At 37.6% G+C, this 12,500-nt stretch overlaps 2 protein-coding genes across 4 annotated transcripts in view; one reads left to right on the forward strand and one right to left on the reverse strand.

Annotated features, from left to right (window-relative positions):
- The window catches only part of LOC138010742 (UDP-galactose translocator-like), a 12,607-nt gene extending 7,662 nt beyond the window's left edge, over positions 1 to 4,945 (reverse strand). The window contains exons 1-2 of one of the 2 annotated variants that reach the window (XM_068857716.1): positions 4,931 to 4,945; positions 2,119 to 2,456 (exon numbers count right to left, since the gene is read on the reverse strand). In XM_068857716.1, the coding sequence (XP_068713817.1) occupies positions 2,119 to 2,456; positions 4,931 to 4,940 (348 nt within the window). In that variant the 5' untranslated portion in view covers positions 4,941 to 4,945. Of the gene's footprint in view, positions 1 to 2,118; positions 2,457 to 4,384; positions 4,655 to 4,930 lie in introns of those variants that run through there. The other variant, XM_068857715.1, reaches the window with a different exon arrangement.
- A 96-nt stretch (positions 4,946 to 5,041) lies between these two features.
- Positions 5,042 to 12,500, forward strand: part of LOC138010744 (UDP-N-acetylglucosamine transporter-like) — a 7,921-nt gene continuing 462 nt past the window's right edge. Inside the window, exons 1-3 of one of the 2 annotated variants that reach the window (XM_068857718.1) lie at positions 5,042 to 5,318; positions 7,468 to 7,623; positions 9,204 to 12,500. The exon at positions 9,204 to 12,500 is cut by the window's right edge and continues 462 nt beyond it. In XM_068857718.1, the coding sequence (XP_068713819.1) occupies positions 5,271 to 5,318; positions 7,468 to 7,623; positions 9,204 to 9,830 (831 nt within the window). In that variant the 5' untranslated portion in view covers positions 5,042 to 5,270 and the 3' untranslated portion in view covers positions 9,831 to 12,500. Of the gene's footprint in view, positions 5,319 to 7,273; positions 7,624 to 9,203 lie in introns of both variants that reach the window. The other variant, XM_068857719.1, reaches the window with a different exon arrangement.

The raw sequence follows: 12,500 nt of genomic DNA on the forward strand, positions 1-12,500 counted from the left end.
ATAGTGAATCGAAAGTTGAGTTACTGTTGAATTCCTTTACAGTATTCCTTCAAACTTTTTCAGCATGACCAAGGGCTGTCACAAGAGGCTAGGTTCTGGAGGGGTGGACGAGACAGAGGATGCTTTCAACACCATTGACAAAGAACGAACTTTTTTAAAAACGTCATCGGATTTTTGATTGTGGTTGGGAGGGACGGACCAATGGCTGTCAAAGATTGACAAGGAAAGGTGATAAAGTTGATTGTGTGTTTGGGAAGGGGAAAATATAGGCCTCCATAGTCATTTGGACCACCCTCATCCTCCAGAAGAGGCTTAGTCTCAAAGCTCCAGATCTGGGGTCCAAGGCTAAAGCAGTGCTTCCAGAGGTTGAAACATACTACCGGTACGACACCTCTGGCAGCTGCCATACGGTCCATGTGTGACCTTGGAGCATAGCTTACAGCCAGCTGGAATCAGCTGTATGCTGGTTTTTGCTGAGAAGAGGAAACCGGAGGACCAGGAGAAAAACCCTCAGAGCAGAGTAGAGACCCAACACAAACTCAACCACGAATGGTGTCAGGTCTGGGAATCGGACCTGGGCCACATTGGTGAGAAGCGAGTGCTCTCAGCACTGCGCCATCCCTGCTACCCTTATACACGTATACCTGTATACACGAACCATTGAGTGGGGAAGTTAACATTTTTATCTTTCTTACATTACGTCGGTTAATTTAAAGGGGCTAGGTCACGCTATTTTAGGTAACTTTGTTTAATTTTGTTAATTATGAGCTCTAAACGTCAAATTGGCAGAGCAAGAGTCTTTCATTTTCAAAATCATGGACAGGTAACAACTGAGAATGATTTTCCAGCTTTGTAAACGACATTTTGATATAGACTGATATAAATTTGAAAAAAGGCGGGCCGACGTTTTTCAAATTTACCCAAATTCAATCCATTTCAATCCTCTCCAGTTCTGTCCATCCATGTCCCTTCTTGGCTTCCCTGTGTTTTGTTAGAGTTCGTCTATAGTTTTGAACAGTTATTTTGATATAATTTTAGTTAATTCTATGACCATTCGATTAGTGCTGAAATTGCCTAAAATTGCATGACCTAGCCCCTTTAAATTAATGTGACATCTTTGAAAAGACCAGATTTTTTTTGTTTTCTTATTGTGCACAGTAGTTAGTCTACCACACATATAACATTCCAGCTGTCCACTTCCACTAGACTAAGGTGATATATTTTTGTTTATGACTCCAACATCCTGCAGAGAATCACGTCATTTGCTAGAGGAGAATCTGTACATGTGCAAGGTCTACTACTTTCCAATCTGTACCATTCAGAAGACGTTTAGAGAGAGACATGAACATGAATCCATTTCATCATGAGCAGTTGAGCTGAAAGTTGAGTGGGGAAATTAAGAAAGAACAATATTAAAGTGCCCCTGTGATAAAAAAAAACCACTTCCTTTTTTCCTTCAGATTTTGAAACTGTGTTTGCTTAACACCTGACTGGCAAAATTTTGAGCTTTGATTTTTAACCAAAAACCGTTCACTTTGAGTGTAAGTTTTGGATTTCACGGTCCCCCATTACTCACGTTCAAAACTGACTGATTGGACCTCAGACGGTTGGATTCAGGGAAAAGTGACGTCAGAGGCTCACTAGCTTAAAATTTCAGCGTGTGAACGCAGCTTACTATATATGCAAAGCGTGAGTTTAAAAGTCTAAATGCCCAAAACTCCCATGCTGCATATTAATTCTGCGGCGTACAAACGTATTGCATTCTTAAACTAGTGAGCCTTTGACGTCATTTTCTCCTCGATCCAGCTCTCTCAAGAACATAATGTTAGTAACGGCGGACCATTAAATAGGAAAATTACAGTTAAAATAAAGAGGTGTCTTTTTGACATCAAGGCTTAAAACGTGGGTCACTTAGTGTTTTGTTAACATAGTTTTGAAATCCAAAGAAAAATATGAATTGATTTTTTGGTCACAGGGCTACTTTAAGCCTTTGATGCCCAAACTGGCCTAAACTGGCCAGAATTAGAATAATTATTATTCTGCCCAGCACCAGACGATTTTACTCGTCAATGGGGAACCCCTGGGAGTCAATGGGTTAAAAGAAATAAAAGAGTTCACCTGATAAGTTGCAGCGTCCAGATTGGAAACAGCAACATACAGCAAATTGTTTTGAACAGTGTATATGGAAGCTGGTACCAACATCTTTGCCACGTCTAACGGTTGATCAATCATAGTAGTGTGTAAAAACTTTAACAACTCAGTTACACTTAGAGACTGACCAAACAAAATGGTTACTGATACAATAGCTTTGAGGAGTTCTGTTATCATCACTGCTGTGCTAGCCATGTACATGTCACCTGGGAGGGTGCGTGTGTATCGCATTGTGAGGATCACTGCTGTATTCTGAACTGTCAAGATGAGTAGACTCCAAACCTTTATGCTTATTGTACTCTTCCCTGAAATTAAGTAATAATGCTACGAATCATGATAATTATTATTGGTATATACTAAAACAGTGGATAGCGTTGAACTCGCACACTGATTGGCTACTCAAACTCCGGATATCCTTTGCTATTCACCTTAATCTGTGCAGGAGTAAATGAGTTAAAATAATCTTTATGTGCTACGTTATCTCACGTTGGCTAGTGGTGGATATTTACCTCGCTGCTTCGCGGCTCGGTAAATATCCACCACTAGCCACCTCCACTTCGGTGAATAGTTGCTAACTACTATAAAAAAATACCTTTCTTCATGTACACTTTAACATTTGTCACTACTCGTTATAAAAATTCATAAAGAGTTTCTTTGAAAAAAGATTGAGTTGAAATTGTGCTTAATTTAATAAAATGACTTAAATAAAATTCTTTTCAACAAGAATACATAAAAAGCCAAAACTATTTACCAATTATTTGCCCAAGGCAATATCAGTGAACAAAAACTGAGACAAAGTCAACGTTTTTTCACAGAGACTGCGGTGAATAATATTGTTTTAGAGTAATTACGTAGGTGATTATTTGAAAAATATGCATTTCATTTAAAAGAATTAATTTCTTCATCTGTCACCTTGACAAAACGGCTCGCGGCCATTTTGAAAAAAACTGCTTACTGTGATTATCGGGTAATAATCACCTTAAATGCAACCAATCAGCGCAGAAAATTTTCATCAATTATCGAAATAATTACACATGCACTAAATAAATTCAATTGTACAAATTACCATGGGTACACATTGCTTGAAATTAAAAATTATTGTAGGTTGTCCCTTTTTCAAAAGTCAGGGCAATTAACCTGGAAATTAACATGTGCAGTTGTTTCGCCAACTCACTTTGACAGAGTCGGCAGAAGATTCACAATAAAATGACAGAAATATAACTTCAAACAAACTTCTAGCATTCAACTTGCTGTGCATCTTGATAAAAGATGTCCGGAATTGCATGATTACCTACAAGAACTATCATTTATCAAACTGAGAAGAGTTTTTGATTGCATTAGTAAATTAGTAAATACCCCTGCCTACATTAATCTTGGCGTGCCCAATCGATGAAAATCAATCATCGGAAGGCAATCGATATAATCAATATAATCGATAATAATTAATTGATTATTATCGATTGCAACAATTAATCAATGAAAATCGATACTCACAATTCAAATCCTCGTAATGGCATTTGACTGTATCTATTGTCATCAATCTTAATTGGCAAGTCTTGAAAGAGGATACTTTCAATTTTCAGACTTAGTTAGCGCATATACAGCATGCGTGTGAGGCCGACTATGGATGTGATATTGTGTTGTGAAAGGTACCATGAGTGTGGGTTTACTGTCACGGTAGGTAAAAAAATTTTTCTTGGAAATGAAAATTGTTAGCCGTGGCGATGCCTTCCGCGTGTTGAGTTGCAAAGGGCAGCTGGCTCAGTTATATTCAAAAGGAACTTGTAAAACCCCTATGGCCACTTGAAGCGACTATCGAATGGTAAGTTTTTCTTGTCAGGTTTTCCATTAGTTTTTTAAAACGAAGAATAAGGCCAGATAAAAGTTATCCCTCCCCCCACCCCCCCCCCCCAAAAAAAAAATAATAATAATAACAACACTGATGGTCACCATAACATACGCTTACCGGGTGCTTGCACCCGGCTCTTGCACTCATGATTAATTTTTACAAGTGGTGTCAGGATTATGTTCTGTTTCGTTCAGCACCGTGATTCGCGGTCCATCATTTGAAATAATTGAAAGAAATCGATAAAATCAATACTTACAATTTTCTTGGTGACCGATTTTCATCGATTTCCGATATTAATCGATTGATTATTATCGATTATATTGACTATTGCTTTTCATCGATTAAGCACGCCGGGATTAATTTAGAACTGAACGTCTCGATTACCAAGGCTGTCCATGGTATTCTCCCCACTAGAGTAGCAAAAAACTTCGTCTATAAGAACCCTCTGTTTCTACAGCCTGCCAACGTCTGGTTTTCAGGAGCAATGCCGACAGAAGACGAGAAGAAATCATGAGTTTTGCATACGTCTACACTGCGTCGGGCAATCGGGATCAAATGCAGATCGGCCTATTTCAGTAATTTTACCATTCGCTCTTAACACAAATATGTTACGAAACTTTAGTTGTCGCTTGAAAAAATAAAAAGCTAAAACGGGGACGCCCACATATGTAAACAAAGAATACACTGTCCATTTACAGTGCATTCCGCATAGACCCCACGCCGAAGGTACGCCGAGGGCTTTTAAAATGTACGCCGAATAGGCCACAAGTCTACGCCATTGGTAGCACACTACGCCAAATATTGCCTTTATCACTCGCTTCAGTACGCCGACATTTTGTTGATCGCACGCCGGTACGCCGCAAAATTTTAAAACCCACGCCGAAGATCTTCGGCGTACCCTAAACTAAATGCACCCTGGCATTTACTCACCGGCCGCCATTTTGAAACAATGCGGTATCGTAATGGATGCTGGGCCATTAATTTTCGACCAAAACCGCTGGAAGCATGGACTGTTTGTTCATTTGAAAAATAACAAAAAATATTTCTTTTATTTGCCAGATCAAACAAAATTATCGTAGTGTTTGTTTTTTTTTCCTTTTTCGGTTTCTAAAACCAGTTGGCATAAGAAATACGCCCGTTTTACACAAGGTCTTTCTAAGCGAATTGATTTTAAATTGTGTTTCTTGGTCGAATTTTTACCCGAAACGGGAGGCGATCATGAATTGTTCTAGGCAAAACTTGCGGTTAAGCTCCGGAAAAGTAGCAAAGGATGGAGATTCTCCACTCGAAAACTCGAAAAACCACTACAAAGAAAGCGGTAAGTTGCCTTAGTGTGAATGGTAAAATTATTAGTTCTAACTGTTTGTTAGTGTGCAATCCAAGCGAATACAAATGCGAATTAAGATGAAGGCTAATTATGTAATGTCCAGGCTTGGCTTTAAACGACCCTGATATAAACGAGTGCAATTTGAAAGAATATTTTGAAAAAGGATGATTTTGAAAGAGGATGAAAGTCAAAATTTGTTAAGTGTAGCTAGTCTAAGAAGGTTGGAGGATCAGATGTACAGAATTAGCAAATGAAACGCTAAAACAGGATTCAAGATATAAAAAAACGTGTGTTAGAAACTAGGGCGATCAGTTTTCTAAATGTTGAGAAGACCTTTACATAAGAGCGTTAAAATTAGTGTTCAAAATTCATAACTTTCCAAGAATTAGGTTTATCGACTTGAATAGTTGAATTTCAACTTGCTTGGGATAACGACTTGTTTTACATTGATGACATAACAAGGTATTCATGAGCTTGTCGGCTTTTAATTTCGTACACGCGTGCACCCTGTTCTGTTAAATTAACTTCTTAATAACCGAGATTGAGGTCGTTATCGCAAAATCTCAAACTGAGGCCTTGCCTGCTCGGTCAGTATAGCTAGGCCAAGGTTTGAGATTTTGCTGTTACGACCAACAGTCATTAGGTTATTAAATTGTTTATTATATGGCAAATTAGCAAAAGAAACTTCTACTCAAAAGATGAAAAAAATGAAACCAAAGTTTAGGCTAACCCTGGGTTAAGTTAATTGGCTTTCAAACAACCAGGTCCAGGCGCTTAGCTGCTCTTAGCCAATGCCAGAGTGCGTGTTATATCGGCCAGAAGCACTAGCCATGTAACAGAACTTTTATTAGTAAATGACTGTTAACTATAACTTTATGCAACATTTCTGGTTATGTATGTGTATGTAAGTGTTTTATGTTGCAAAAAATGAAGAAAAAAAAAAACAAGGTAATGATTAGTTCAAATGGGCATTTGAATGAGAGCAGGCCAAATTTCTATTGCCTGGCTGAGAAAACTTGTAGACCAACTCAAACGAAAACAAATAATGAATTGTTTTTCATCATCATTTGGACTTTCTGGTAGGGAAGCACTAAACAAACCACATTTCTCCAAACATAGCATTCTGACAACACAGTTACATGTACTGCAGCAACTTCCACCTCAGTCTATAAATTTTCTGAGATTCCCAGGCAGTCATGTATCAACAGTGCTTTTGAAGCCTTATACGTTTTTGGTCATACAATTAGTTGTGAAAAAAGATTAACAATTGATTAACAAAGCTCTGAGAATTAAATGTATTATTCTCAAGGCCTTGTTGTGTGTACATGTATATAAATATCTTACAATTCTGTACTTGGCAGTTTTTGGCACTACAATGTGCATTATTGGTGACAGCTCAGTACCTCAGATAACTCATGAAGAAGTGATTTATTTTTCAATGATGACTTGGATGTAAATGGACAAAATCTGAAGAGAAGTTGTACCTGATGACAAACTTCTGATTACGGTATAAACATGTCCGGTAGATAAGCCGCATTTATAGATAAGCCATACGTTATGTTTAAAAGCTCAAGATTTGGGAAAAAAAGTGCATTCTGACAAAAACTCAAACCTGAAGTACTCCATTCCATGAATTTATTATTAAAGTAAAGTCTGTGTCAACTTGGATATTTGATTATTCAATTTTCAGTCATAATACATGTAAGACTTAAATGCATACTGTATAAACTCTCCATATAATACTGCTGTTTAATACTGAGTTCAAGGAACTGTTCAGATTTCCTTTTGCATCATAACCTTCCAAATTCCCTGTTCTGTGCCTTGCCATCATAACAATTTCCTTTTGATTAATATACATATTTAGCCAACCAAAATTGTCAAAAAGGAAAAAAATTGAAATATTTTACTCAAACCAAATTTCATGTAGTTTGCACATTTTCTTTCAGAATCCTCATCATTCACTTCCACCGCTGGATTTAGGACGATTATTTTTGCCGTCCTTACTCTGCAAGCTACATGTTACTTTTCACTGCTTCGCTACTCGCGAACGCGACCCCACAAAATGTACTTTAGTTCAACAGCTGTTTTCCTTGCAGAAGTTATGAAACTCTTGGTGACCTTAGTGGTGATATTTTTGCAGCACAGAAATCTAAAACAGTTGGGATCATTTCTTGTCCAAAGTTTTCTTATGAATCCACTGGATACACTGAAACTCTCTGTGGCATCAGTGCTTTACGTCATACAAAATAACCTTGTGTACATTGCAATGACACATCTGGAATCTACTACATTTCAGGTAAGTATATAATCATCCCTTTCTCTCTTAAAGGGGACATAGTTTGTGAATAGACCAAGAGGTTGTTTTAAACCCATCCACAAGGGAATAATTTCACATGCATTTTGTCTAATATCCAATAATTTCCTGAGCCTTTAGGCAAGGGAAATTATTTGATTTTGGACAAAACACAAGTGAAGTTATTCCCCTATGTCATAAGTATACCATTTCATTAGCTATTAGTATCATTCATTGCCTGATAATTTTCAAACCGAAGGGGACTAGTTATGAGTCTGTAAATTATGGGATTTGCAAGTATCAATCCACATAGTCAGAAAGAGCACAGCGAGATTCAAAGAATCCCCACGTTTGGTGTTAATCAGGCTAATTTTGACTGAGGTACAGCCATTTAAATACGTCAAAAATTACAAAAAAATTAAATATTTGGTCATCCGATTGCAGCATAGGGGTAACCATGCATTTCTTTGTAAATTTTTATGTTTTGAAATGGCTGTATCTCACTTAACCCTTTCACCCCCATGGGGGTTCCCCATTGACGAGTAAAATCGTCTGGCGTTAGACAGAGTAAAATCTGTAAGTGGCACTCTTGGGAGTGAAAGTGTTAATGGGGACATAGTTTTTGAGTGAATCTAGCTGTTGTTAACCCTTTCACCCCCGTGGGGTTCCCCATTGACGAGTAAAATCGTCTGGCGTTAGACAGAGTGAAATCTAGAAGTGGCACTCTTGGGAGTGAAAGGGTTAATATCAAATAATTAAAATAAATAATAAATAAATAACTATTATTTATTTTAATAGACCCTTATTATTGGGTCTAAATGTACATGTATTAACACCAAACTTGGGGATTTGGTTTAGCTTGATGTGCACTTTCTGAATAATAAATTATTGTAGATCAATAGTTGCTACCCTTATAATTTGCAGACTTATACCCTGTCCCCGCTTGAAATAAGGAAAGGAACTTTATTTAAGTGTCTAATCTTCTAGCGCTGTAGAGCACTAATCGGGGACACTGTAAATTGAAATTAACAAGTTAACGCAAATCAAATCAAATTTTGGTTTGTGAGGAGAGGGGAAAACTGGAGTACCCAGAGAAAACCTCTCGGTGCAGAGTAGAGGACCAACAAACTCAACCCACATATGACGCCAAGTCTGGGAATCGAACCCGGGCCATATTGGTGGGAGGCGAGTGCTCTCACCACTGCGCCATCCCTGCACTCTAATAGGTGACAAATTGTGAAATTATAAATTAATGCTGAAATTTTGTGTTAATTAATTAAGGAGTAATTTTTCACCTATGACTGTTATCATAGAAATTACTGTGTCCAGATGCCAGACAATTGTACTCGTCAATAGGGACTACTTCAGGGATAACAACATCTACAATCATGTACACATTAGGTGTGACAGGCATGCTTCTTGAACAGAATTTTGCACTTGATCTAAATTACTAGGAGTAATTCAACAACTCTGCCGTGCGTCCCTTCCCCCATGGCCCTCTGGAAGAGCATTTTAAAGTTTATGAATGGATTCCATGTTTTAATAAAAGATGATGATGATGATGTTTTCTCTCTCTTTTTCAGGTGTCAAATCAGCTAAAAATAATAAGCACTGCAATTTTTTCCATTGCCTTACTCAAAAAGCAGCTCACTAGAAGAAAGTGGATCTGCCTTGTTTTTTTATCAGTGGGTGTTGCAATGGTTCAAATTGACTCGCACACCTCTGTCCAAGCCAGCATTTTACGAAACTCCGACAATGTGGATTCAAAAAAGGAGCACTCTACACTTCTTGGATTAGGTGCTGTTCTCGCGTCTTCATTAGTGTCAGGCTTTGCTGGCGTTTATATGGAGAAAATCTTCAAACAACAGAGACGCAAATCTTTTTGGTTGGCGAATGCACAATTGTACACAATAGGGATTGTTCTTGGACTTGTCGGAGTCTTTTACCAAGATGGTCCACAAATAGCAGAAATGGGATTCTTTCATGGTTATGATTTTGTTGTCTGTTTGGTTGTACTTTTTGCCTCTGCAGGTGGAATTATTGTTTCTTTGGTCTTGAAGTATGCCTCTTGTATCACCAAAGGATTTGCGACATCTTGTGCCATAGTTCTTTCTAGTGTGGTTTCAGTGTATGTGTTCGATTTTGTACCAAGTATGCAGTTTATTGTGGGTGCTGCATCTGTTATCTCCGCAGTGCTGATGTACAGTTAAGCTTAGGAGGTCCATCATGTAGCATCAAGAAAATGTTCAGCTTTCTTGCTAATTATAATTTTTATGTATAAAGGCCAAATTTTCATCGTCCCTGGTTAATTTTCTGCTCAAACTGTGACCAAAAAGATCAATTCTTCTTTTTCTTTTCAAAACTATTGTTAACTTACACCAGAAACCCATAAGGGTTGAAACGTGTAACGCGCGTTCACAGCTTCCGAATATTCAGTGAGAACTGATTGGTTGAATGTTTCAGTGCTAAGTACCATATTTGGAAACCCCTCGCTCTTGTTGTTCCAAATATGGTACTTAGCAAATTGAATATTCAGAAGCTTGTTTCCCAGCACACAAGGGGCCGTTACACGTTTCAACCCTTATGGGTTTCTGCTTACACTAAGTGACCCAAGTTTTAAGCTTTGATTTCAAAGAGGCACTTGTCTATTTAAACTGGAATTTTCCTATTTGATGGTCCACCATTACTAAGTTTAAAATCTTAAGAGAGCTGGATCGAGGAGAAAATGGCGTCAAAGCCTCACAGTCACTAGAATGCAATCATGCGTGTGTGTGTGGCTGAATTACGTAATATGCAGCTCAGAAGTTTCGAACTTTCAGACTTATCTCAACTTGTGTTTTGCATTGATAATAAGTAGCACTTACACGCTGAAATTTTAAGCTAGGGAATAAATGACATTACTTTACCTTAGATCCAACCCTCTTTAGTCTTAGCGGTCCAAATGGTCAGTTTTGAACGTGAATATTGGCGGACCATGAAATCCAAAACTTACAGTCATTTGGCCGCATGTATTGATAACAATAGTGACCTGCAACCTTCAACTTGCAGTTTACACCTACAGAAATGCACAGCTACCAAACCCAGATGACATCTGGCTATTTCCGCTTTTTGGTCTACATTATTGGTAGATACCGGTCGCTATGCAAACAAAAGTGTTGGCAATCCATAACAGTTTTTGGCACCGTTTAACTTTCTTGCATCATGCTTTTCAAAGTTGACCTTTTATTTTGCTAATGCCACTGAAGAGGGTTTTGGTTCATGAAGCCAAGTTTAGTTTATAATTAATGTCCAGAATTGAGCCTAATTAGATGCACTCCCAATTTTGACGTTCATTCATTCATTTTATTAGTTTGAAAAAAACACAATGATAATCTGGCGCAACCCGCAGATAGCAGGGCTAATCGAGGCGCGTCGCGCTTTTAAATCAGACCCCATTATCAGTAAAAGTGAAACAACAAAATGAAGGAAAAGAGAGAAAAACAAATTACAACATATTACAAGTCACAGGTTAGTTAATTTAATTTACTTTACTGTACATATTTTGCCATTTTTAAGTGTGGGTGCCTCAACATAAGTGTCCTCGGCATGAAAAGTAGCAAATAGAATTTCTTTTTTTTTTTTTTTTTTTTCAAAATAAATATTTATTTATTTATTTATTTATTTATTTAAATACAAAATGAAGTTACAAAGGACATGCAGGTACAAGAAAAAAACAACCTGAATAAAAATAAAAAGCACAAATAAGTAAAAAAATTAAAGCGGAGCAATACAAAGCTGGTACTAGTACAGGCCAAGCTACAATATTTACCATCTATCGGCGCTGATTTAAGCCTTAAGAGGGTCTTATTTCAGGTTAGAAAAGAAAGCGTCAATCACGTCCTATGGGAATAGGGTCATACAGATAGCCGGTTGAATTACAGAAGTTTTTTAAAGCTCAATATACACTGCAAGAGGTTCCCATTTTTGCCTATCACCACCTTTTGTCTCCAGCTCGTACCTTGATTTCAGAAGAAGCAAATAATGCTCAAAGTGGGGTAAAGTTTCGTTTGTTTTGGCAAGCCAGATGTGATATCGTGCTAGCAGTAAACAGTAGTTAAATTGGAGGGCATATTTCGAGGTGTCAGGCTTTAGTCCGAGAGCAGTAGTATTCAGTAACGTGAAATTGTTCTGTATAATATTCATATTTTGTAGCAGCCATTCCATTACGCTTTTCCAAAGCTTAGAAGTTTTTTGACATGTCCAGAAAAGATGTCTTAGTGTTTCAGGCGCGTTTTCACAAAAGGTGCAATTTTCATTTTCCTTCAGCTTAATTTTGAACAGAAAATTGTTAGTTGCCAGACGTCTGTGAAGAAATTTAAAATGAAATTCTATTAACTTTGTACTTTTGGTGCACCGCAATGTCAAAAGATATGCCGAGCTCCAGTCGAGGTTTTCACTGCGCAAACAACTGCAGTCCATAAGCCATTTCTTTTGGCTATTCCTTGGAGCTTCACCTTTGTTTCTGACTAAGGATTTGTATACCAGTGCACTAACTTTTTTGGACTTTAAAATTTTTGTGCTAAGAGGTTCGTATTCTTGTTTATTGTCGTTCACTCGCTTGAGGCTGCTATTGCCAAGTGCCTTGGCAGCTGATATAATACCGTAAAAGCGAAGTGGAGCAGCATTCAGATCGTATTTTAGCTGGAAATCTTTTAGAGAAAGATAGCTATTGCATTCTGGTTTTTGCAAATGTTTTACTTTAGTAATGCCTTTTGAGCACCAGTCTTTAAAGAAGATTGGTTTGTTTTCTATTCTTATTAAGGAATTGTGCCATAGGTTTTGTTCTTGGAAATGCTCCAAAGACGCTAATTGTTGTTCAAAATTAACTTCCGCCCAAAATA

This window comes from Montipora foliosa, chromosome 7 (genome assembly GCF_036669935.1).
Source record: "Montipora foliosa isolate CH-2021 chromosome 7, ASM3666993v2, whole genome shotgun sequence".
NCBI classification, from domain to species: Eukaryota; Metazoa; Cnidaria; class Anthozoa; order Scleractinia; family Acroporidae; genus Montipora; species Montipora foliosa.